A 26,172-nucleotide genomic window follows, 5' to 3' on the forward strand; every position below is an offset into this window, starting at 1 on the left:
GAGCCGCACGAGGTCTGTAAAGCGCGTCGGTTCCCAGCGTCCAGCTCGGGCCTGGCACGCTGCAGGCGCCCGGGCAGTAGCGTGACCGTGCCGGAGGGACCCGGCAGGAGGCAGAGCCCGGCCAGGCGGCCGGAGCCTGAGCCCACAGGTGGCTCCAACCCGGAGTCCGGGGCTAGAGATTTGGGGCGGGCTACGGCCTCGAGGGGTCTCGGGTTCGTCCGCACCGCGGGGCAGGAATTCCAGGAAATGCGCGGCGCGGGTCGGCTGGGCTGGGCGGGGCGGGGGCCCCGGCGAGGGGGCGTGGCGGGGGCGGGTCCCGGGGCGGAGCCGGACCGCATTAAGAAGAGCGTGGCGGGCCGCGGTCACTGCGGGCCCCCGGGGAAGCCGACCGGCCACCGACCCAGCGGGGACCACCGATCTTCGGCGGAGGGAGCAGCGCCGGGGCGCACGCTTGGCACCATGGCCCAGACGCCAGCTTTTGACAAGCCCAAAGTGAGCACGGGCGGGGGCTCGGAGTCCGGGGGTCCAGCTCGTTGTCTGGCTGGAGAGCTTACGGGCGTCCACCGCCCGGCAGCAAACGGGGCCCCTGCAGGCGTTTTCTTCCCTCAGCTCAGATCCTAGTCCGCCTTCAGGCCATTTAATGAGAGGCAATGAGACAGGAAGGGTCCTGAATCCGGAGGCTCCCTTGGCTGGCCTCCAAGTTCTGCTTCTGCCTCTGATTCGGCCCATCTTGGTCAGTTTCACTGTCTGTCAAATGGGCATCCTAGCACCGCCGGCGCTGAGCGGCCTAGGCAGGTGGCTTAACCTCTCTGAACCTCAGCTATAAAATGTAAAACCTCTGCCCGGTTTCTAAACCCATAGGCACCTAGTGTTGTGGACAACACATCCTGAGTGCTGAGTGAGTGGAAACAGCGTTATACTCCAACACTATGACGGTTTTGTGAACACCAAGGAGCCTACGTTTGCGATGTGCCCATGAGAGCAGTGGGCCATGCCAGACAGGGGCTGGGTGGGCCTTAGGCCTTGGGCCCCAGTAGGGCTTGCTCGGGGCCAAGCCACAGCCGCTAGTGGGAAGGGATAAACCCTTGTCCCTCCTCCCACCAGCTGTGGCGTCTTGGGAATAATGGGGTCAGGGAGGGTCTGGGCCCACTTGGCGGGCTTTGGAGCAAAATGAGATTCAGCCTAGGGAAGGGAGGGGCCCAGGAGTCTGTCCAGCAGGGTGAATCAGCTAGTAGGGTTTGAGACTGCTTGGGGGGGCGGGGGTCAGGGGAAGCAGTGAGCTGCAGTCAGCCTCAACTTACCTCTCGGAGAAATAGGTGTGAGTGATGACGGCAGATATTGCAAAAGCGTTGGTGAGAATCCTGGGGGAGGTGGGCTAGGTGAGGGGGTACTCTGAGGAGGTAAGGCCTGGACCCCACTTCTGATCTCCCACCAGAGGGCAGATGCTCCCTACTCCCTGCAGACGTTGTGGGCACTGGGGCTGAGCTCAGGCAACCCCCATGCCTCCTTCACAGCTTGTCCGGATGCCCTATGCCTCATCACTAGTGCTTCTTTGAAGGCTTTTGTGGGGTATTTTTTTGCTTTTTTAGTGGGGCTGTGCCACACAGCTTGCAGGATCTTGGTGAAAGCATGGAGTCCAAACCACTGGACCTCCAGGGAATTCCCTTTTTTCCTTTCTTTAATGTTTTGGGATTCCCTCTGCCCTTGGGCGGGGGAGGGGGGGGGAACCACCTTACTCTGATATGAATCCCAAGGCAGTAGACAAAGCCCCTTGACTGGGAGTGAAATAGGGGCTATGGAGAGAAATAATAGGCAGCCCTTCTGTAGAACTTGCTATATACGCCGACTGGATCCTTGCAACACTTTTATAGCAGTCCTATGAGGGAGGGACTATTATCATGGCCATATTTTGGCCTCTTCCAATCCTTTCTGCTTCAAGCTGGCAAGTCATTTTCCCTCTCTGGGCCTCAGTTTCTATACCTGGGAAATGGGCTCCACCTGTCCTGGGGGTGTCCAAAGGTTAAAAGACAATACTTGAGAGGGAAGGTAGAGTGTCACCCATTATGTACATGAGATGTGATACATTTTATATTATTGTGAGGAGGGAATTGCCTGAGCTGGCCAGCGAAGCCAGGAGTGTGAATCTCAGAGCCGCTGTGAGCAGAGCCAGCTCCCTGCCTTCTCATGAGTAGAGTGGAGGGTAGTGAGAACCACTAGTATTAATAGCTAGAGCTTATTGAGTTGAATTATCATTCTGTGCCAGGCACCATCCTGAGCACATTAACCTTCATGAATTCACTTGATCCTAGCAATGACTCTGGGAGGTAGCTGGTGTCATCCCATTTCATAGATGAACAGAGAGGCACAGAGATTAACTACATCTATGATCACACAGCTAGGAGGTGGCCAAGCTGAGATTTGAGCCCAAGGTGGGCTGGCTTCAAAAATCCTATGCCCTAGCCAGCTTTCCTGAACTGCTTCTTTAGAAGCCTTTGGGGGGTGGCGGTGCCCGTGCCCCAGGTGTGGTTCTCTGGGACAGGAGCCTCTGCCGGGCTCTTTGGCGTCTCATACCTACCACCAGGTGAGGCTCAGGACTGGCCAACTTTGAGAAGCAGAGCAAGGCAGTGTTTCCCAGACTTTAATGTGTACTCGCATCACCTGGCGTTTGTTAACGTTCAGACTCTGAATCAGGAGATCTGGGATGGGGGCTGAGATGCTGTGCTCCTAACAAGCTCCCAGGCGATGCTGATGCTGCTGGGTCACGGACCACACTTTGAGGAGCAAAACATTAGGCAGCTGCCTACCTTCTCTGATCATGGTAGTCCAACAAAGAGCTTCCTGAACACCTGCTGGGCACTGGAGGAGGTACAAGGTGGGAAGGGGTGAAGGAGAGGCTCTTATCAGGCTGTTCCCCCACGAGGAAAGTCTGGAAAATCCCGTGGCCCTCAGGAGTTCAGCGTTGTGGAGGGCAACACTGATCTCATGCCTGTCATTGTAATAACAATAACAATGCTGCCATTTGAGCGTTCGTGGGTACCAGGCATGTTCGGCGATTTATCTTACAGACTCCTCTGGACAACTCAACAAGGCAGATGTTTTCGTCCCCATTTAAGGATAATAAAACTAAGGCCTGAAAGGTAAAGTGGCTTGACCAAGGCTATACAAAAATCTGACAGCCTTGAAGCTGTAGGCTGGAGAGTGAACTGGCCCAGGTTGGAACAGCCCAGTCCCTTCCTAATACAGAGGAGGATTGAGGCTAAATGTCCAACAGACTTCTCTTTCTCATATTTGAACATTTACTCTGTTTCAGGCACTTTTCTAACTGCTTTGCATATATTAACTTTAATGCTCACAACAGCTCTTCAAAGTCCTATTATAATCTTCATATACGTATAAGAAAACTGAGGCTCAGAGAGGGGAAGTTGTCACACAGCCAGAAAACAGCAGAGCTAGACTTGAACCCAGACCTACCTAAGACTGAAGTAGATTTTGTTAACTGCTTTGCTGACTTCTTCCCCCACAAAGTGGGGTGAGGGGTGTGAGTTAGAATCAGGGTTGCTGTGGGCTTCAGATAGACTGAGCTCGGATGCTTGACTCACCACTTAGCAGCTATAAGGGGGCTGCGGTGGCCTCTCCACCTACACACCTCTCTCTCTCTCTCTCTCTCTCTCTCTCTCTCTCTCGCCTCCTTTTCCGGCCACAAAGCCCCCTGTGTTAGCATTGCTTTGGGCTTTTGGTCCTTTTCTGTTACCAGAGCCACCTGTTAAAAGAGAAATGCCCCTGGCTGGGAAGAGCCTGCCTGCCTCACCTGTTATAGCACGTGGCAGTTGGGAGGGAGGGGAAGAGTGAGACTGGGTTTCATTGAAACCTTTTGTTTGACAGAGGAAGAAACAAGAACCAGAGAGGGGAAATGCAGCATCTGTGGTCACACAGCAAGGCAGGGCAGGCCAGCCAGCTTCCTGATACCACATCTGACCTCAGGGTGGGCTTAGCCTGGGTGGGAAGGGGCCCTGTGAGCTGGAAGAAGCTTGTCCATCTGCCTTGTTGTCCTAGGGGGTGCCCCCTGGGCCAGGGAAGGGTAGGACTGTACCCTGGTTTTGGACAGGAGAGAAGAGTAGGCCTGGGCGGCCAAGGTGAGGTTCAAGCCTATATTTACCCAGAGTGTGGGGAGCAGGGCCACCTCTACTCCTTAGGTTTCTGAGGCTCCAGAGCAGCAAGGTGGGGGAAGAGACCATCTCTGGGGTTCTTGAGTGAGTTGCTTCTCTGTGCCTCAGTTTCCCCGTCTGTAAAATGGGAATCATATTTGTATCCACCCTACAGAAAACGTCAAGTGCAGGCCTGGGTCAGGGGGCAGGCCAATGCCCACTGCTATTGATCAGCTCGTCATGGTTATGAATCATGCTGTTTAGATTTTACCAGCACTGACTCAGCACCGATATGCAGGACGAAAGGAGTGTGCCGAGGTGGTTATGACCTCTGGCTTTAGAGTCAAACAGCTTCCTGATGTGCCACTCATTAGACCATGCTCCAGGGCAAGTTCCTTAATCTCTCTGAGCCTCAGTCTTCTCACCTATACAATGGGGGTAACTGTGCTAAGTTCCTAGGCTGTTGCCCAACAGGATGTCCCCTGGCTAAGGACACACCTTGCCTTCTGTGAAACCGCTGGGGGAGGCTCACAGAGGCAGCAGAGAGCTCAGCTGGGCCCTGAGTCAGCAGGAGGCTCTGAGGGACTGCTAGGCCCCTTCTGCTCTGTACCTCAGAGCTATAGGAGCCCAGGTGGGGCTGAGCCCAGAGGACTTCCTGGAGGAGGTGTGACAGAAACAATGTCAGCCCTGGAGCTGCTCTGTCTCCTGGCTTCACCCCAAAAGTCAGCTGAGAGGTCGTGGTGGCATGAAGGCACTGACCCCTGGTTCTGCCCAGCTCAAGGCCAAGAGCAGGGCTAAGAAGGTAAGTGGACACCTGTGGTTCATCCAGGTTTTGACTGCAGTGCCTGGGTTCTGGGGGCTGGTCAAGCAACCCTGGCTACTCTGCCCCATGTGGGTTCTCTGCCAGGCCCAAGGGGTAGGTCAGCCCTTCCTTGCTGCAGGGAGTAGACACAGCACTGCTGACACAGCACAGGGAGAGGAGAAAACAATCACTTAGTCCTTCAACACCTCCTGAGCACTTCTTGCTATGCAGGGCACTGTCCTAGGCCCTGAAGGCACAGCATGATGGCACGAAGTCCCCGCTTTAAAGGAACTAAGAGTTGGGGACACAGGCGTGGTAAGTAAGTGCATTGAAAAAGCTAGTGAGATGAAAACCAAATGGTTGTATTTGGGGGGGTCAGGGAGAAGTAGTGTGACTCAGGTGTGCCTTGAAGGTAGACAGCCCCACCAGCTGTGATCAGGAGTCAGATCTGGGAGTGTCTGGCCCTGGAGTCCAAGAGCTGGGTCCTCATCCTGGCTCTGCCACTGAAACCTTGGGTGACCTCGGTGGGTGCATATACCTCTCTGGGCCTTACCTGCCTGCCTGGCATTTTCTGAGAGCAAGGACTCGGCGGGTTTCCCTGCGTCCCCACAGTGCCTGGCACGTGGGAGGTGCCTAGTAAATATTTTTTGGTAACTGGGGATGCTTCCTGTTCAGACGTGGAGGATTTCCTGCAAGTTCTGTTAGATGCTTGCTGTGAGTCAGCCCCATGGAGAGTGGATGTAGGGGAGGGGGGCGTTGAGATTCTCCTCCTGAGTGGTCAGGAAGCCAGGTGTAGGTCTGGTGCAAGAGCCAGGGAGGTAGTGTGGCTGGTGGGCAGGACTTGGGTTAAAGGTGGAGGGATTTGGGTTCTGACCCAGCTCTGCCACTGTCGGTCTGGGTAACCCGGGCAGGTCACTGCATTTCTCTGAGCTCAGCTTGGCAAGTCCAGTTCCCCATCTGCACCATGGAGCTAGTGCGTCCCTTGCCTAAGGGGTGAAGATTAAATGAAATAAAGGATCTGATAAGAGTGAGCAGCGGCTATTACTGCTGCATTATTTACATCTGAGGCTAGGCCTGACGAGAAAGTAGAGCAGCAGCTCAAGATTCAAACCTGGGTACAAATCCTAATTCCATCACTGCCTCTGTGTCCTTGGATACTTTTCTGAGCCTCAGTGTCCTCACGTGTAAAATGGGAGTGAAGTCCCCACCTCACTGGTTGTAAGGATGAAATAGGATGAAGCATGTAGATGGTCTAGAGCACAGGAGTTACTCAGTAAGTTGGAGGCCACTGCTGTTTCTTTTCCCTGAATGGGGCCAACAGAGCAGACTCCCCACCGGTCTCTGAGCTGGCAGATTTCTCCGTGGGTAGTCTCAGTTTTCCAGAAAGTTCAGTGGGAGGCCTGCCTGAGCGTGGACCACCATGGAGGCAGCTCCTGGCCTCTATTCCTCCCCTGAAACAGGTCTGGGCAGCTTCCCAGGAGGCGCTGAGGAGGGCTGGGACCTGTAGGACACAGTGGGCAAGTGGCAGGCTCTGCTTTCGCTCACCCCGGGGCACTCTCGCCTCCCGCATCCTGGGGGCTCTCCAAGGCCTCCTTCCCACACACTGGTCAGCTCAGGCTCCCTGAGCACGTGCTGCGTCTGGTGCTGCAGCAGGTCTGCCCAGTGGTGGTTCATCTCCATCTGGACCACTGCGTCGGCTCTCTGTCCTCTGTTCTGACTTCCCTTTGGCCTGCTTTCCACACAGCAGCCAGAGAAAACTTTTAAAAGGTGACTCCGCTGTGCGAAACCCTTCAGTGGATCGCCCTTTACTGTGACCTGTGAGCTCTCCCTGCCCTCCACCTCCCTAGCTTTCTCTCTGGCCTCATTTCTCACCACCTGATTCAGACTGATTCACCTGATTCAGACTGATTCAGACCTGAAGCTGCTCTCTCCTTCCTTGTTCTTCCCCCTGGCTGACTCCTCTATTTTCTCCTACTCAGAGGGACCCCCTCCTAGCATCTCAGTAACCGCTTTTTGCCTCTTCCAGTTTCTGGTGGCTGCAGGGGTCCCTTGGCTTGTGGCCACATCACCCTGATCTGCTGCTGTGGTCCCAGGGCTGCTTCCTCTTGTGTGTGTCTCTCCAAACTCTCTGCCTCCCTTATGAGGAGAAAGAAGACTGGGTGCAGGGCCCGTCCAGATAAATCCAGGAAAAACTCCTCCTCTCAAGATTTTTAATCCCATCCTTTGCCCTGTGTGGAAGTATATGTTCTGGGGATTAGGGTGTAGACATCTTTCGGGGGGCTATCGTTCTGCCTTCTGCACTGACCCCGGTGAGCGGGGGACTCCTCTGTCTTGAAGTCTGATCGCCTCTTGCCTTCTGCAGACCACACGCTCCTGGTTTCCCTTCCGTGTCTCTGGCAGCTCTTCTCCCATCTCACGCTCTTCTATAAGCCACTGGGTGCTGGCACTCGTCCAGGCTTTGTCCTGTGCTCTTTCCTCAACGTTCCCTTCGTGGGTGAGCTCATTCAAGACCACAGCCTCAGTCATCTATATTCCTACTCGCATCTCCAGCCTGGATCTGTCTGAGAGCTCTGGACTCACACCGACACTGGTTCCGTCCATGTGCATTTGAAGGTCTCAGAGGCGTCCCGGCTTCACATAACTAAGATCACACTGACTGTGCTTCTCTCCCTGTGCCCCACCCCTCCTCACCCCCTCAGCACTGGGGACTCTTCCAGGCCTCTCTGTCTCAGAGCGTGGGATCCGCTACCCACCCAGCCCCAACCTGAAGCATCATCATCCTTGACACCCTGTTCTGTCCACCTGGCATATGTGCCTCCCCACCTTGGTCCAAGGCAACGTCATCACTCATCAACTTGACTGCAGCGGCCTCTAACTATGCATTGTCTTCATCGGCTTCAAACCCTGTCCTGGCTTCTCTGTTGTTCTTAGGTTAGAACCCAATCCTCCTTGTGCCCCTGCAGCCTCTCCAGCCCCACAACCGCTCCCCTCTCGGAACCTGTTTCAGTTTCTCTCGTACACCATGTTCTCTCCCACTGCAAGACCTTTGCACATGCTGTTCCCTCTGCCTAGATGCTCTTCCAGCCTTCCTGCTCACCCCCACCTTTGCCTACTTGGTTCCTCTTCATTCTTCAGCTCTTAGCTTAAGCTCTACTTTCTCTGGAAAGCCATCGTTGGCCTTCTAGGTGGGTGAGTTCTTTTGTTTGTCACCTCGGGGAGGTCTGTGTTTGTGCCTCCCAGGAGTTGTCTTGGCTTGTGATTGTACACTTGCCAATGTGACATTTACTTAATGTCTCTCTCCCTTGCTGGACTGTAAGCCTCATGGGAGCAGGGCTCTGTTGCTTTAGTTTATCTCTTCATTCCCAGTGCACCCAGCGTCAACTGGGTTGAGTTGAGGCACTCAGGGCCTCAACTATTTGGTGAATGAGGGATTCTTAGCTATGCTTATTATGCTAAATGCTATTGCTACGTGCTGAGTCCTGTTCTAAGCATGCTCCGTGTGTTCACGTGGTTAAGCCTCAAGAAGCCCTGGGAGGAAGTCATGTCATCCTTCCCACTGGACGGATGAGGACACCGAGGCACTGAAAGCAAAGTAACTTTTTCCAGGTTACCCAGGGAGTGAGTGGAGGAGCTGGGGTTGCAGCTCTAACCACAGTGCTACCCTGCCTCTCTGGCTGGATCCTCGCCACCGCCCTGTGAAGGGTAAAGATAAGAAAACGGAGGCTCAGATAGGTGAGGTCACTTGTCCAAGGTCAACCAGCTGGTTGGCAGTTCCCTGCACGGGAAGCAATGCAGAGCATTTTTGTTGTTGTTTTTGAAAAAGCTTTATTGGGATGTAACTTACACACCACACAGTTCACCCATTTAAAGACACAGTATGTTTTTGTCTTTAGTATAGTGGCCCTTGATTTAAAATCCATTAGTTAATTTATAAAGTTATGAAAAGTTGCTTTGAGTTTGAATAGTTCTGAATTCTTATTTATAATGACATCTAATGTCCATGTCTCCCTTCTGTAAAAGAATTGATCACTTTCTTCATTAAAACAGCAAGAACTTATTTTTTTTTTAAAAAGAAATTACCCCATTCTTGAATGACTGATATTTTGAAAATCTCCATTTTTCAGGAATGCAGAGCACTTTTTGAGAACCCAGTAAACTTTTGGCTGAATGGGCATTGAATTCATTTTGTCAGGGACTCCAACCACTCACTGGACGCAGAGTCTGTGGCAGAGTCTGTCCTTTGCCGGCTGAATGACTTCCGGAGAGATCTGATTACTCTGATGTCCTGCTGATGGGGGGCTTGGCGGCCCTAGCCCTGCTGGCCTCCTGTGGACCCCAGGCCAGGTTTCCCGCACAGGAGGCAGCTCACGTGGGTGCTCCCGGGATGCCCTTGGGCCAGCAGCTCTCTGGCTACTCCCTCCCCAGCCAGGGCGGTCACTTTCTTGTCCAGGCTCCCAAGTTCCAGAGAAGGCCCCACCCTGGTAGAGATGTTTATTAAAAGTTATCTGGCTCGCTCCCTGGCTGGGGAAAAGCTTCTTCCATGATCTGGAGCAGGGAGATAGCAGTTGCTGTCCCACTGTCTGCCAGCACCTGCTGTGCTTCTCTTAACAGCCCGTGGAAAGGGCCCTGGCTGAGGGGCAGGGGAGGTTTCCCGTGGGCCGCACTTGCCCACTTACACTGTCTTTTTAAACCCTCAAACTGTTCTTGGACAGGGAGGCAATCTTTGCGGCTGTTTTTGGTTGAGGAAACTGAGGCTCAGAGAGATCAAGTGTCTTGTCTAAGGTCACCCAGCCAGAGAAGAGGCAGAGCTGGGAGTCCAGCCTGATGAGCTCTCCCCAAAGCCCTTGTCCTTAAACTCTTGGCCTTATGTGTGGAGTATTGTCCATGGGGCTGAGCGTGTAGAAGAGGATCACCAAGGTGGCCAAGGATCTGAGGCCCTTTCTAGAGTCCTGGAAAGATCTTGCTGAATGTTGATACCTGGTAAGCTATGCTTCATTTTCAGTAACACCGGCTTTTGAATATGGAGCTTGATTTTTGAAATATATCGTAGACATTCACTAGTCCAGAAGGTCTGTGGCCAGCCCTTTTTGTTAGAGTTGGATCTTGTTTGATGAGTTGGCTGAGAGTGGGACCTGCCTGCGTGGTGGCTGAGGCTCTGTCGCTGCTCTGGAACTGTGGCTGCCCTCATGTTAAAGAGCACCAGCTTCCGAATTGGGGTCGGGTTAGAATTCCAGTTCTGCCACTTAGCAACTGTGCTTAAGAACAAAGGCACTGGGTTAGGCTCCTGTTTCCATCACTTGGAGCTGTGTGGCCTTGGACAAGTTACTTAACCTCTCTGAACCTCAGTGTTTTCCACTGTGTGAGAGAGAACAAACCCACCCCACAGACAAGGATTAAACAGGATGATGCTTGTAAAGTTTAGGGAGGTGTATGTGGTACGTGTCCAGTACGCGGTGACTAATGGTTATCACAGTGAATGTTAACATTGACCGTCTGAAAGGTCCTTCAGGCATTCATGGGTGTATTTTCTCTTTTTCCTCTGGACCCTTGCAGGTAGAACTGCATGTCCACCTGGATGGAGCCATTAAGCCTGAAACTATCTTATATTATGGCAGGTAAGTCCACAGATAAGAGGCCTTCTTCCCCAGGAAGTCTGACCCAGAGGCCTCTGAAGAATTCCAGGGTTGCTGCTGCTTCCTGTATCCCTGTGGAATCAAGCCAGCCCCCAGCCTAGAAAAAGGTAGTCTGTGGGGCACGGAGGTGTCAGCTCTGAGCTGGGGACCCAGAGCCCAAATCTTCTGCCCTCTGTGCCTCTGACTCTTGTCTTCCTGCTGCCAGGTGAGCTGGGGGAGCTTACCCCACCTTACACACACACAGACACACACACACACACACATAGACACAGACAAACACACACAGACACACACACACCAGTGGAGGCAGTTCCCAGGGCTGAACCAGGCACTACTTTTTGACTCAGCTGAGAGCCTGTGGCAGGTGATGCACCCTCACAGGACGCTGGTACTGTCTGCTGAGCATCTCCTGGTGCTGGGCTGGGCTGAGCCCTCTCCTGAGTCAGCGAGTTTAATCCCTCCACATTCGGAGGAGGAGGGCATTGCCATCCCATGTCACCAAGGAGAGGGCAGGCTCAGAGAAGTGAAGGCAGTTGTCCAAGGCCACAGAAAAGTAGAGTCAAGAATTGACCCTGGGCCGTCTGACCCTCCAAGCGTTTCCTAATCCCCATGGTAACCTGCTGGGAGCCTCGGAGAAGTGGTGCCCACTCTCTGGGTCCAAATCTCTGCATCTTCCAAAGGAGAACGCACCTCCTGCCTCTGCTCTCGTGGATGCTGGTGGCCCAAAGGGTCCCCAGTGCCCACAGTGAGGGAGGTCCGCCCTCCCTCCCCATAGCCCAAGGGCTCACAACAGCCCCTCTCTGGGGTCTAGCACTTAAGAGCAAGGACCTCAAGGGCCAGTGGATCTGGATTCAAATTCAGACACATTCTTTCCTTGCTGTGGCCTCAGCCTGTGTAGGTTGAAGATAAGAACAGCACCTTCCTCCAGAGCTGACCTGGGAGATGGGGGCCCTCCCACCACCCACCTCTCCCTGTTCCTCATGGGTTTGTTCTTCGCTTATTTGTTTGGAGCTGGGAGGACTCCGCCTCTCCTCACTGCCTTGAGCGGTTCAGCTCTGGACCCAAATTTGAACCCTCTATTTCATAAGCCAGAACCCCCTCACTTATCCAGCCATGCACTCCTTCGAAGAGAATTGAGAAGCCTTGAGAGTTTGCCCCCGACACTTAAAAGTGTCTCTTCCAACTCCGTGAGAGTTGGAAAAGCAAGAACACGTTTCTCCATCTTGTCGCACTTTAGAGATCTTTTTCTGCCCTGGGACGCTATTTATTGTTGGTTTAATTTTTATTTAACTGTACCATGTAAGTATATTAGCCTTTACTGCACGGCCAGCACTGCTTTAGGTGTTGCACCTGGTTTGACTTACTGGCATCTCGTGACAACTTGTAAGGTAGGTATATTATTGACCCCGTCTTACCGACGAGGAAACTGAGCCAGGCTAGGGGAAGAAAGTTGTCTCGTAAACACAGGTGTGACCCCAGGTCCATGGCCCTGAACATTGTCCCTGCCAGCTGGAGGTTTAGGTGAAGTACCGCACAAAAAACACTTGGCTGAGGGCAAGCACGCTAAGTGCTCCATAAATATCACTTAATGATGATATTATTGTTATTAATTGGAACCTATGGCTCTGACTAACTGGGGTGAGGCCACTTGGATTATCTCTGCCTGTCCTTTGCCCATGTCAAGCTGCAGCTATTGACACAGGGACCCTAATGAGGCCATTAGGGTGGGTTAACCTGGCACCCAGATGGGATCTAATCACGGGTGCTCATTACAGGGTCATATAGCGCTCATTAGCGGAGCAGGAAGGTGAGAGTGTCCAGGGCAGGGTAGAGGGAGGAGGAAAAGGAGCAGCCCTTGTGGGGCAGCTGGTCAGATTTTCTGTTTCCTACGTCTGATTGGCATCTTGGGAACCATCTAGGCACCTCTGTGGGCCCTAGAGAAGGGGGTGCAAGTTTGATCCAGCCGGAGTTTGATCTTGAGTCAGCAGGCAGGGGAACTGCGGAGTTGGTCAGACTGGGATGTGGACAGAACACGCTGGAGGACTCCCAGGTCAGGGTGGGCTGAGGGTGAAGGAGGGGAGCATCTGGCCTGTGACGCCTCCCTCACCCCGGCCAAATCCAGTGGCCTCTTTTCTGCCTCTGTGACTTGGGCCTCAGTTGACTGTGTTCTCACCACCTGGTTGTTGTTTTTTTTTTTTGGCTGTGCTGTGCAGCTTGTGGGACCTTAGTTCCCCAACCAAGGATCAAACCCGGGCCCTCGGCATTGAGAGCACAGAGTTCTAACCCCTGGACCACCAGGGAATTCCCTCACCTGTTTCTTTTTTTTTTTTCTTTTTTTTAAAGTTAATTTAATTTTATTTTATTGACTTCCATTGGGTCTTTGTGGATGTGTGCGGACTTTCTCTAGTTGCAGCAAGCGGGGGCTACTCTTCGTTGTGGTGCGCAGGCTTCTCATTGTGGTGGCTTCTCTTATTGCGGAGCACAGGCTCTAGAGCGCAGGCTCAGTAGTTGTGGTGCACGGGCTTAGTTGCCCCACGGCATGTGGGATCTTCCTGGACCAGGGATCGAACCTGTGTCCCCTGTGTTGGCAGCCGGATTCTTAACCACTGTGTCACCAGGGAAGTCCTCTCACTTGTTTCTTCTTATTTCATCTCGCTGAGGCTTTAACGTCTTTCTCAATCTCCTTCCCAACCCTGCCAGCTCTTCACCAAAGCACATTCTGAATCTGGCCACTGTCTCCTCCCTGTCACCATCCTGGTCTTAGCCATTGGACTACTGCAGTGGCCTCCTACTGGTCTCCAGGCATCCACCCTGGCCTCCCCTACCTACTGTCCCCACAGCACTGTAGTCAGAACAATCATCTTAAACACAGTGTGATCAGATCACTTCCTTTTGCTCAAACCCTCGCACCTGCTCAGGGTCAAAGCCAAAGTCTATATATGGCCCTTGAAGTCCTACAAAGCTTGTGTTAACCTCTCTGACCTCTTCTGCTTCTCCTTGCTTAGTCCATGCCAGATGCTTCTCAAACATGCCAGACCTAGTAAACAGAGAGTTTGGGTAATTTGCTCAAGGTCACACAGTCTTTAAATAAGAGCTGGGATTTAAACCCAGGCCATTGGGCTTCAGAGTCTGTCATCATTCCCCGGATACACAAATACTCTCATTTGTTCCTCCCTGTACCTTGAAAAGAAATGCTGACAAGGATGTGCAGGTCCTCAAGGGGATGGCTTGTGCCCAGGGTGATTTGGTACCTACAGGAGGATGGACTTTGAACTCCAAAGCCTGCGTTCATCCTCCTTACTGGGCTCTTGGTGTATTGCCCCCGCCAGAGTGCAGAGAACTGAGCAGCACCCGGGGCAGGGCCATCTAAGAACTGAGCTTGGCCCTGGGTGGAGAGAGACTTGGCTGTGGTTAATGGCTGTGGGTGGCAGGGGACCTAGGAACAACTCCTTCCTGCCTCAACCCTGGGTCCCAGACAGGAGCTTTACAGCTCAGTCTGAGCAGCTTCCGGAGGCCCAGTCCCGTGTGAGATGCTGGATCATCTCCTAGGGGACCGATGTGGCAGCTCTGGCTTCTGCCCTGGTTTCCCTCTGTCTGTTCCCCTCGCTGCAGCCAGGAGGAGCTCTTTAAAAAGTACATCTTTTCATGTCGTTTCCCTGCTTAGAATTCTTCAGTGGTTTCCCGCTGCTTTCAGGATAAGGTCCCAGCTCCTGGCGTGAAGACCCCATCTGGCCGTTGGCACGTCTACCACTGACCCTGCTCAGAACTGCAGCCACCCTGCCCTGGAATCCCCCAGTGCTCCTGCCTGGGGCTCTCAGCAGGGCTCTGACCCTGCCTGCCTGGATCTCTCCTCCTGCTCGTCAGGGGAAAAGGACAGTCTCACTCTGCTTAACTGTCACCTCCTCTGAAAGGCCTTCCCAGGCCACTCTATCTTTGGGGTGAAACGATCCCTCTTGGGTGGCTGTTGAGGAGAGAGGCTGGAGAAGAGACTAATGGGAGAAATATATAGGAAGAAATAATTAGGACTTGGGGACCAGCTGTTGGTGGGGAAGGGAAGATGGAGTCTGGGGGAGGCCCCTGTCTCTGGTTCGGGCAGCTAAGAAGAGCTGTATCAGGAAATGTGAAACCTGGGAGAGGGAGAGGTTTACCGGGGAGGGGAAAGGGGGTGACCACACAGGTCTGCCTTGGTCACGGCTATTCATCCAGTGGCTAGCACATCATGGACCCTCCGATGGTGATGTGCAGAGTGAGAGGATTGAAGCTCTGGATCTCTGGATCTGTCCAGGGGGCCTGTGGCATATGTGGCCCTTGTGTTTGGGAATATGGGGGCCAGAGGCTTGGCCTCACCTCCTCTGCCTTCCACCCACCAGCTTCCAGAAAGATATCCAAAATATAGCATCTCACAACTGGTATGGGCTCTGCACAGGCCACCGTGACTGGGGATGGCCTCATGAGGGTGACTTTGGGGCAGGCTGGCCAGCAGAGGAAGGCCCAAGGGGCACTGAGCACCTGCACCAGGGCATCCTCTTCCACGTCTTGCAGGGATGGGGGCCTGACTGGCAGACTGGGCACCAGGGTGACCCCCTGGTGATACCCACTGGTCACTCATAGGCCCTGGGGTCATCTAGAATGGGAAAGAGGGCATATTTAGGAGGTTTAGGGAACAGGTATTTATGTAGGGAAACATTTTAATATTTTAATAACAAGCTATTAAAGGACTTTAACACTTTGGTCAAATTTCCTTTTTTTTTCTTTTGGGCTGTGCTACGCGGCTTACGGGATCTTAGTTCCCTGACCAGCCCATGCCCTTGGCAGTGAAAGTCCTAACCCCTGGATTGCCAGGGAATTCCCCAAATTTCCACTTCTTTGGCAGTGTCCTCCCTTCTATCTTCCACTCTTGCTTTGTGGAGGCCAAACCTGTTGATTTAATCACCTAATTTTCTTAATCATTTGCTCCTATTTTTTACCTTGTCTTTTGTTCTACTAGCTGGAGGATTTTCTCAACTTTATTTTCCATTCCTTTACATCCTGATGGGCGCTGCCATATTCTCCTAAATCTCCAAGAGCTCTTTCTTATTCTCTGAATGTCCTCTTTTTAAAAAGGGATGCTCTTGTTTCAAGGATGTAACATTGTCTCCTCTCCTTGAGGCTATTCATTGTGGGTTTTTAGGTTTTTTGTTCTCTGCATTTTTGTTTCTATAGAATTCCTTTGGTCTCTTGTCTCTCATGGTAGAAGCATTTCTTGAATATCTGGTGTTCTTCGCCTGTCCCTTTTATCTTAAAAGTGGGAAAACTGAGGCCCAGGGTGACCCATGAGTTGGGGCAGAGCCAGGAGGAGCAGAAGAGGCTGGAGCGTGAGAAGTGGGGAAGCCAGCTCAGCCTTGCTCCCTGCTCATCTTGGCTGGGGGGAGGCAGAGATGCCAATGGAGAAAAGGAGGCCCCAGACTAGCACGGCTGTTCTCAGCCAGGCCTTACTGAGCAGTTGCCAAGGTCCAGCCACGTGGCGGGGGGAGGGGCTGTGGGCAGGGAGGGGAGGCAGCGGGGGTGGCGGTGGATGGCCTGCTCCCGCAGCCCACCCTGTGAGCCTGTGCCAGGCCCTCTCCCAGCACAGTGGGTCAGGCCAGCCTCTCTGATGTGCTGGCCGACAGAGGGGAGAGGAGGGATGTCCGGTGCCTGCCCCTGCCCCAGGAATTGTGTGCTGCAGTTCTTGCACCAGATAACCCCTGACCTGGCACAGGACCCACCGGCTCTACTGAGGGCTTGTCCTGACAACTTCCCTGTCCCCAGGCACTGGGGGGGGGTGTGTGTGTGTGTGTTTATGTGCACAAACAGACTTTAACCCAAGTTGTCCCCCTTGAGATTTGGCTGGTTGTGGCTTTGGGGACAGGAGGTCCTGGAAGGATTCAGGTCCTGGTTCTATATGCCCTGGGCCTCAGTTTTCCCATCTGTGCAATGGGAGGAGTTGGATACCTGTCTCCCCACCTCCCGGGAGTCGGTAGGATCCTGCCCCGGGGTAGTCCACCACCCTCATTGTTTTGTCCCCAGGAAGAGGGGCATCGCTCTGCCTGCCAGCACACCAGAGGAGCTTCAGGACATCATTGGCATGGACAAGCCGCTCAGCCTCCCGGGATTCCTGGCCAGGTTCGACATCTACATGCCTGCCATTGCGTGAGTCTTCCCAGCCTGCAAGGCCCTGGGCAGTGTTGATCCCCGTGCCTGGACACCTCAGCCTGTGGGGTGGGAGAAGGCGCTGTACAACCCCACTCTGCCTCTCACCCACTGTGTGCACTTCTGCAAATCTCTCCATGCTTTTGGGCCTCAGTTTTCCCTTCTGGAAAGTGGGGGTGATGGGCTGAAATTCCTTTAATTTCTATACAAAAGTGACACATAGGGGTTAAGGACATAGATTCTAGAATCAGATTCTTGTATAACCGCGATGCTGGGCGAATCTGCCCTCTCTGGGCCTCAGTCCCCTCATCTAGACAATGGGGCTTATGAGCCCTCTACCTCCTAGGGCTGAGGTTTGGAATGGACATAGCGCTGTCCTCATCAAGCCCCCTCTTACTACGAGGACAGTGCTACCTTTACTGACAGCCTGGCACTGCTGGTTTTATGTTACTTTTCATTCCTTCCATTTTTTAATAGCAGAATATCTTAGATATAGAAGAATATAATGCATATATAGCTCACAGAACTATCCTCTTTGTAGCTGACCACAGTCCTGTGAGCTGGACACACTCCTCGTTTGCAGAGGAGGAAATGAAGGCTCAGGAAAGTGAAAGAACTTGCCCAGGATCATACATCTAGCAAGGGGTAAAGCCCAGATTCTCGCCCTGCCTCTGTCTTGGGAGGGAAAGGCTGTGGCGTTGTCCAGAGGGCTGGACCTGAGGAAAGGACCAGAGGACAGGTTGTTGAAGGGACCAGTGAGGAAGGTATGTGAGGTAGATGGGGGCCTTTGGCTGGGTAAGTGGCAGGACAGGAATGAGGAGTCCTGGGGGAGGAAGGAAGATGTGTGTCGAAGCTGCTGGCTGCTTTCTGGAAGCTTCGGGGCTCAGCCTGGCAGGCACTGACTGCCCCCATCCTTGGCCCCGGCCAGCAGATGCTCTGGCACACGTCACCTCTCCCCGGACAGCCACCTCAGGACATAGAGGCCGAGGAGCCTCTCCCATGCCTCTGCCCAGGTGGCTCCCATCTCTGGGCCACAAGACTGAAGAGGGCCAGCTTCCTGAAGGCTGAAGCTGGCTTTGATTTGCATTTCATTTGTGATTAGTGATGTCAGGCACCTTTTCATGTGCCTGTTGGCCATTTGTACGTCTTTTGAAAAATGTCTATTCAGGTCCTTTGCCTATTTTTTTTTTTTTTTTATCAGTTTTTGTCATTTGTTTTGCTACAGAGTTGCAGGAGTTCCTTCCACATTTTGGGTATTAGCCCCTTTTCAGTTGTGTGGTTTGCAGATATTTTATCCCATTCAGTAGGTTTCCGGTCCCTCTGCTATTGCTTTCTTTCCTTTGCTGTGGAGAAGCTCTTTAGTTTGGTGCAACCCCCTCGTCTATTTTTGCTTCGGTTGCCTGTGTGTGTCCTTTTCTCCTCTTTCTCCTCCCTGCTGGCCTACATCTATCACTCAACAAATATTGCAGTGGCTGCAAAGTCCTAGGCTCTGTCCTTGGCTGAGGGATCATAGCCATGAAAAGACAGATGGAGGGGGTCCTTGTGTCATGGAGACTACATGCTATTCAGGGAGCTGAAAACCAGCTAATAAAAAAACCATGTGATATGTGATGCTGAGTGGTGATAAGAGCCACGGAGAAAACTGAAGCCCAGAGGAAGGGGTGGAGAAGGGCAAGGGGCTGTTTTAAAATAAGGTAGTCAGGGAAGGCCTCCCCGAGGAGGTGAGGCTGGAGGCAGGCTCTGAGTGGAGGGAGGAGGGAGCATAGGGTGATTTGGAGGAAGAGCCTGCAGGCCGGGGAACTGCAAACACGAAGACCCTGACCTGGGAACAAGCTTGACTGTTCACTCAATGGAAAGAAGGCCCTGGAAGGTGCTGGGAGGTTGGCAGGGGCCAGAGGTGGGAAGCCATTAGGGTTCAGAGTGGAGGAGTGATGTTCTTTGATTTCCTTTAAATTTTTTTAAATTTTTGGCTGTGCCACATAGCTTGTAGGATTTTAGTTCCTCGACCAGGGATTGAACCTGGGCCCTCAGCAGTGAGACCGTGGAGTTCTAACCACTGGACCACCAGGGAGTTCCCTCTTTGATTTCCATTTTTAAAAGATTGCTCTAGCTGCTGTCCAGGGGCAAGCCTGGAGGCCGGTTAGGGAGGTGAGACGGTTAGAACCAGAGTGGAGGGGGTGAGAATCGGCATTGAGTTTGGAAGCAGAACTGACAGGACACGCTATGCTTCTAGGATTTTCTCCTTGGGGCTGGGTGATGAGAGGTTGGGGGCCACACGTGGGTTTGATCTGCTATGGGTTGGGGACAGCTTTGTTATTCCTGGAGCTCCCAAGGGACTGGGGGCAGGTTGTCCCCAACTCTTCTCTTGCTTTCCCAGGGGCTGCCGGGAGGCCATCAAAAGGATTGCTTACGAGTTTGTGGAGATGAAGGCCAAAGAGGGCGTGGTGTATGTGGAGGTGCGCTACAGCCCACACCTCCTGGCCAACTCCAAAGTGGAGCCGATCGCCTGGAACCAGGCTGAGTGAGTGACTGTCTGGAGGCTGTGCTGGGGCTGTGGCAGCTGGCCTGGCCCAAGACAGAAGGGCAGGCTAGGAGGTCCTGGCGCCCAAGCGAGACGTTTATCTTGCTCCCTGAGTGGGCCCACAGCTTATCCAGTGACTTCTAGGGGCCCTGTCCTAACCCTGTAACTGAAGAGAGTTTGGCCCATTCCTGCCCCTCTGCCTGGACCCCAGGAATATCTAAGCGGTACCACCCAACCGCCTTGCCTCTGGTAGCCATGACTTTGATACTTGTGGGCAAGTGGGAGTCAGAGCAGGTGAGCTTAGCTTAGCCGTGCTCTCCATCTTGGGTGGGAGAAGGGCTGTGTTTTATAATCCCCTGAATTGGGACAGTCTTTCCAGATCTGGAAGCACCCAGGCAGTCCCAAGAAAGTTAGAAGGGGGTGTCCTAGGGCTTGGGGCCATCTCCCTCAGCCTTTCCTCAGAGGCAGTGGGTTTGTGGGGGCGAGGGCTTGTCCTGGAAGACCCCTCTTCCTCCCCTCCCTTTCTTTCCCTCTTTCCTCCCCCTCCTCCCTTCCCCCCTCTGTCCCAGTCCCAGGGCTGTCCTTCAGGCCTGCCTTTGTCTCAGGCCCACCCCTACGCTTCTCCACACGCAGAGGGGATGTCACCCCAGATGAGGTGGTGTATCTCGTGGACCAGGGCCTGCAGGAAGGAGAGCGAGACTTCGGAGTGAAGGTGCGGTCCATCCTGTGCTGCATGCGCCACCAGCCCAGTGAGTGTGGCCCGGGCCCCGTCCGCGGCTGCTCACGGATGCCACTGCAACCTCCTGGCTGGGCACGGGGGCCATACCCGGTCTTCCCTGTGCCCCCCACCCCATGGTCTCTCTTGAGCCCATCAGTTGGACCTCGGGGCCTCCTCCTGGGCAGGTTCAGAACTTCCTGAGACTTTTTTCCCCAGGGAGGCGGAGCCTGAGAGCCACAGGACCTACAGGAGGCTCAAAACCAAGGGAGGCTGAACAATAGAGAAAAACCTAAGCCCGGTTCTCATCAGCCCACGGTCCTCCCTTGAGACCCTGTGGGCTGGGCTGCCTCCTGTCGGGGCTGCTGAACCTGGGACTAGGTCTGAGCTCCAGGGCCTGAGGGGTCTCCCTGTGAATGACACTGGTCATATCTCCAGGGTTTGTGCTTCCAAGGCAGAGCCCCGCTGTGGGACTCTGTCCAGGTCACGTCACCAATCTGGATCTCAGACATGCCTTGTCACGGGAGGTGATCGTACTGACCCCATTCTCTGCTCTAAGGAGTAGTGAGACCACAGCGAGGGGCTAGTGTCAACCCATAGGGCCTCCCTGTGCAGAGTGACTTGGGGTAATTTCTCTAATCCTCACAGGGGTCTAGGAGGCAGGACCACCATCATTTATCCCCATTTGACAGATGAGGAAACTGAGGTAGAGAGGCTCAATCAGGAAGACAAAAAGCCTGGATCAGAACCCAGGGCCATCCTGTTCCAAAGGCTGTGGTTGTTCATTCTTTTTAAAACAATTTATGATGATTAACGTTAACAATATGTTTAATAACACAAGTGGGAATTGTTTTAGGTTTAAATGTTAAACTGTGTGGACCTCCATCTCAGCTGCTAAGTTGAGGGTGGGCGTGGGGATGGAGAGAGAGAATTGCCATTTGTCATTTACTGAGTCCAGGCCCCACCCTCGGTGTCTCACACACGGGGCCTCAGCAAAGCCTTGCTGTGACCTGGTGCCGCAGCGCAGGGCATCCCCTCTGTGAGGAGAGGATGCTGAGGCCCAAAGGCCGTGAGGTCAGGCCTTGAAGATGGGACACCGGGCCCTCTGCCTTGCACTGGCCTTGGGTGGGAGGGCTGGGAGGGTCTTTCTCTGTGCTGCTGCCAGAGGGCCGGTGGGCATCTTGCCCACAGGCTGGTCCCCCGAGGTGGTGGAGCTGTGTAAGAAGTACCGGCAGCAGACCGTGGTGGCCATCGACCTGGCCGGAGATGAGACCATCAAAGACAGCAGCCTCTTCCCTGGGCACGTGGAGGCCTACGCGGTAGGTCCTGGGGGAGGAAGGTGAGGGGGAGGCTGGCTCTAGGGAAGCCGCACTGGGAACTTGTCTCCATCCCAGTAGGGGGAAGTCAAGAGGCCTCCTGAGCTCCCAAGTGTGTCTGACTGGGTCTAGGGCTCTAGAAATTGGGAATCTGGTGTGAAGGAAAAAACCCACTTGGTGCTGGGGGTCCCCTGTTGGAACCTTTCTGCCTAATGATTTGCTGTGTGACTTTGGGCCAGAATGTCTCCTCTCTGGGCCTGTTTCATCTGCTGGGATGACTGGGTTGCAGCAGATGTCTCAAAGCCTCACGATGTACTTCCCATGGAAGGGGTGAACTGGGGGTTGAGCATGGGGGCTCTGGAGTCTCTGCCTGGCTTCCGAGCTCGGCTCCCCACTTCCTAGCTGTTTGAACTTGGTCGTGATCCCTAACTCTCCTGAGCTTCCACACCCCCTGAAGACAGGTATTAGAGCAGCTGTGGACACGACATAATGTATCCAAACCATTTGTACAGTGCCTGACATGTAACAGAACTGCCTACTACATAAGCGCTAGCACTTAAATGATTATAAAAGCAAAACCCACCCGACCTCGCTGTCTGGAAGCAGCCCAGGCTGACTCAGCCCGAGTGTAGTGAAGGCAGGGCCTGTGGGGCCGACCCCGGGCTGCCCCTGACCTGGCCCTTGCCCTTCCAGGAGGCCGTGAAGAGCGGCGTCCACCGCACGGTCCACGCTGGGGAGGTGGGCTCGGCTGAGGTGGTGAGAGAGGTGAGTGGCCTGGACTGGGTGGCGGGGCCCTTCTCCCCCCTTCTCCCGCGGGCCACACTGGGCTCCACTCTGCTTGTCTGCAGGCCGTGGACACGCTCAAGACTGAGAGGCTGGGACACGGCTACCACACCCTAGAGGACGAGGCCCTTTACAACAGGCTGCGGCAGGAAAACATGCACTTCGAGGTAAGGGGCTGGGGAGGGGGAGGACAGGGAGGCAGCGGAAAGCGGGAAGGGTCCAGCGGCCGCGGGAGGGAGTGGGCCGCAGGCCTTAGGGCTGCTGGGTGGGGGGAGGAAACCTGGGACTCAGCTGCAAGGGGGCTGGTGTGACCAGGGCAGTAACAGTGCCAGAGCAGGTGGCTCCGGCTGGGGCCTGGGGAGGGGGTCAGCATGGCCCCGTGGGGGGAGGTTCATGCCCGCCACCCACCTGCTCTTCCAGGTCTGCCCCTGGTCCAGCTACCTCACCAGCGCCTGGGTGCCGGACACGGAGCATGCGGTCGTTCGGTGAGGCCTGGTCCCCTGGGGCCCATTCAGTTTTGTACTAGGAAAGCCAAGGGTGGGAAGGGGATGCAGGGACTGGGCACTGGCCCCTGCTGGGTCTCTTGGGTGTGAAATCTCTACAAGTGCTTGGGAAGCAGGTGTTACTGTCCTTATCTTACAGGTGAGGAATCCAAAGCTTAGATGTGTAATTTGACTGAGGTCACCCAGCTACTGCAGAGCAGAGCTGGGGGCGCTATAGCTTATCCAGCTAGAGCAGAATGCCCTGCTACCCCAAGGGAAACCTCCACACTCCAGATTCTACCTCGTAGGAATTAGGAAGATGAGTCTATTGCTCACGTGGTCTCTGCTTCTGGCAGCTCTGTGCATTCCCCCAGCACCATCTTGTGGCTTTCCCCAGGAGAGTCCGTCCCACCCCACCCCGATCCTGCCCCATAGGCTTAACTAAGAAGCCTTGGCCCTTCCTCAGGTTGCCCAGGGACTGAGCCCTGGGAGAGGCCACGGGAGGGCAAAGCTGACCCAGACTTTGGGGTGACCACAGTCAGGCCAGCACTGATGGTCTGTCTGCCATGCTTATGAGAAGGAAAGGAGCTTGGGCTCTGAGTACAAGGGGGGCCTGAGGTCTGCTTTAGGAATGTGGAATGTGTCGTACCTACAGGACATCCAAGTGGAGGTTCTTGGATGGGTATATAGCCTGTGGGCTGGAGAAAGACTCAAGAGTCATCTAAATAGATATGGTGGTTGAAGGAGAAGTGACAGCCTCAGCAGATGGTGAAGAAAGAGGGCCTAGGAAAGAACCCAGGAGCAGAGTGACATTGAAGGGACAGGCAGAAGGAAAGCCAAAAGTGTGGTGTCCAAGAAATCTAGGGAAAAGGTCAACAGTATAAAATTCTGCTACACAAGTCGGGTGAGGTAAGAGCTAGGAGAAGTCCTTGGGATTTAATAAGACGGTGGTCAGGGATTGTGCCAAGAACAGTTCCCATGGTGTGTCTGAAGAGTCAGATCCCAGTGGGACTGAGCATGGTTGGGGCAGGGGGCAGACAAGGCTCCCAGAGCGGCGGCTTTGAAGGGGAAGGCTAGAGAGGGTGGCTGTTGCTTTATTGGCCTCCCCAAGCCCCCATTCTACCCGGCTCCTCTCCTGCCTTTGCCTGGCTCTGGCCTGGTTGGATGGCTTTAAGTCTTAGGTTGCTAGCTATGTGGCCTTGGACACGTCACCTGAGTTCTCTGAATTTGTTTCTTCCTCTGTACAAGGAGGAGATCTTCTAGGCTTGTCCAAGGGTGCCACGAGGCTCAAAGGAGGGTGGACGTCCATGTGCTATGACTGTTCACAGAAGAGTAACAGGAGGCGCTTCTCCCTCTCTCCCCTCCCCTGTATCCAGGTTCAAAAACGACCAGGCTAACTACTCGCTCAACACAGATGACCCACTCATCTTCAAGTCCACCCTGGACACTGATTACCAGATGACCAAACGCGACATGGGTTTTACTGAAGAGGAGTTTAAGAGACTGGTGAGTGGGTGTGAGCCTTGACTCCGGGCCCCAGGAGTGTGGAGGCCTGCAGGTCCTGTCCAGGGCCCAGAACCCCTGGAGAGTGAAGGGGGAGTCTGCCTCAACAGGCCAGGCCAAGCTAGACCCGGAGTTTGATGCCTTCCACAGAGAAGACATCTTTGGCTGAGATCCTGACCTAGGACTGGGTTTTTTATCCTTTGCTTGGGTCAGGTACCTTGAAAGACTCTGAAAGCTGTCAACCATCTCCCCAGAAAGGTGTGCTCAGCTATACATTTTGCACACGCTTTTCAGGCCACTCACAGACGCCAGGATGAGCCCTTGATTTCAGTGGTTCTGGTACCCCACATCCATCCCTGCAGGACTGTCTCTCTGGCCCCACACATCTCACCCTGCCTCTCAAAGGTTTCTCCAACCTCCTTCCCACATCTGCGTATCATGTCCTGCCACTTTAAGAACACAGAACCTCATAGTCTCTGCTCTGGCACTTGTTGCCATGTGACCTGGGACAAGTCCTCCCACTCTGAGCTGAATGAATTGCCCATGTTTAACAAAGAGGATGGACTGTCACTAGATTGCCAAGGACTCCCTTCCATGCTGTCTGGTTTCACACTGTCTGCCATGCTGGCCCTTCCAGAACATTAATGCAGCAAAGTCCAGTTTCCTCCCAGAAGATGAGAAGAGGGAGCTTCTTGATCTGCTCTATAAAGCCTACGAGATACCACCTTCGTCCTCTGCAGGTATGTTTCTGGCTGAGCTGCTGGACTGTTGCCCTGCCCTGGCACCTGCCTGGCTTTCTGGGGGACTTCTAGCAAGATGCCCTCCCTTCCTCTCCTGGGCAGCACCAAGGATGTGTGATGACTCCCTGGCTGCTGGCAGCCCCTCACTAGACCAGCTTACTTTCTGCATAATGCTTTTTTTTTTTTTTTTGTTAATATTTATTTACCCATTTGGCTGCGCTTGATCTTAGTTGCAGCAGACGGGCTCCTTAGTTGTGGCACACAGGCTCCCTAGTTGTGGCATGCGAACTCCTGACTGTGGCATGCATGTGGGTTCTAGTTCCCCGACTAGATTGAACCTGGGCCCCGTGCATTGGGAGCTTGGAGTCCCAACCACTGTGCCACCAGGGAACTCCCTGCATAATGCTGTCTTGAGGCTGGTCTGGGGAGGAGACTTTCTCAAGCCCACTCTCAAAGGTCTTGGCAACTCAGGGCATCACCAGGGCTGCCCAAAGCCAAGGGCAGGGAGTTGAGTCCAGGTCGCAGCTGTGTTCTGCCCCTTCCTTCCTGTGTGGGCTTGACAGAGCCTTCCCTTGCTCCAAGCCTCAGTCTCCCATCTGTAGAGAGGGGTTCCTCTCTGGCTCTGAGGTTCTGTGATTCTTTTTTATGTCCTGGGTACTACAAGTTGCCTGATCTTTCTGCTTCTCTGATTCGGCAAGCAGAGCAGCATCCCTGAAGACATCATGGCCACCTCTCAGAGTCCTCACCCTGTGGATGGAGTCTTCACAACGCTGGAGTTAATCGACATGCTTACCGTTACTCCTTCCAGGGAGACTGTGATTTCCCATCAGCTACAGATGCTGGTGAAGCCCACGTGCCTGTTTCTGTACACACTTATACCTCAGCGCGGCCGTGCTTCTCCTCTGATTGCGGGCCCGGGCCAGGATCAGGGCCTGGGGCTGGTTGAATCTGAATCCTCCTACGGTGACCTATGCTGAAAATCTGGTGCTCAATAAACCAATGGCTGGGGTCGTGCAGCATGTGGCGTGTGGCGTTGTGGTCTGGGGCGGGCCCACTTGGGTTTGTGGAGAACGGAAGGAGCCTCTGAGGCTCCCACACCCAGGCAGCCTGCCCAGCATCGGGGTCCTGAGAGCCCAGTGGCGGCTGTGAATGGGAAGGTGGGGGCAAAGAGGGGCCCATAGCCTGCTCTCCCTCCGGAAGAAACCAGGCTTCTCTTGAGGAGTTAGCTGCTTAAATGCTCCCTGAACTCTTAACCCTCTCCTACTCTAGGTCCTAAGGGGAAAGCCTTCCTTTCAGGTTCCCAAGGCTGTGAGCTGGGTGAGAGGGTGAGGTGGAAGATGATTCATCCTATTCTGGGCCGAGGA

At 54.0% G+C, this 26,172-nt stretch overlaps 1 protein-coding gene across 2 annotated transcripts; it reads left to right on the top strand.

Annotated features, from left to right (window-relative positions):
* Positions 1-352: 352 nt before the first annotated feature.
* ADA (adenosine deaminase) lies at positions 353-25,824 on the top strand. Of its 2 annotated transcripts, none has more exons than XM_057704016.1 (12): positions 353-492; positions 10,501-10,562; positions 16,626-16,748; positions 19,126-19,269; positions 19,903-20,018; positions 21,176-21,303; positions 21,994-22,065; positions 22,149-22,250; positions 22,504-22,568; positions 23,942-24,071; positions 24,706-24,808; positions 25,510-25,824. In XM_057704016.1, exons 1-12 carry the CDS (start codon positions 460-462, stop codon positions 25,521-25,523), a joined length of 1,092 nt encoding a protein of 363 aa, XP_057559999.1. In that variant the 5' UTR covers positions 353-459; the 3' UTR covers positions 25,524-25,824. The 2 variants fall into 2 exon arrangements, with proteins under 2 accessions (XP_057559999.1, XP_057560000.1); XM_057704017.1 differs by lacking the exon at positions 10,501-10,562 and adding an exon at positions 10,563-10,687.
* The last annotated feature ends 348 nt before the right edge of the window (positions 25,825-26,172 follow it).

The sequence above is a fragment of the Hippopotamus amphibius genome, chromosome 12, assembly GCF_030028045.1.
Source record: "Hippopotamus amphibius kiboko isolate mHipAmp2 chromosome 12, mHipAmp2.hap2, whole genome shotgun sequence".
In the NCBI taxonomy this organism is placed as follows: Eukaryota; Metazoa; Chordata; class Mammalia; order Artiodactyla; family Hippopotamidae; genus Hippopotamus; species Hippopotamus amphibius.

Bases quoted from the DNA above. Each gene is read 5' to 3' on its own strand.
- ADA (XM_057704016.1), top strand. From the start codon at position 460: ATGGCCCAGACGCCAGCTTTTGACAAGCCCAAA. The intron at 16,749-19,125 runs GTGAGTCTTCCC...TTGCTTTCCCAG, and splicing joins ATCTACATGCCTGCCATTGC to GGGCTGCCGGGAGGCCATCA. The intron at 21,304-21,993 runs GTAGGTCCTGGG...TTGCCCTTCCAG, and splicing joins GGCACGTGGAGGCCTACGCG to GAGGCCGTGAAGAGCGGCGT.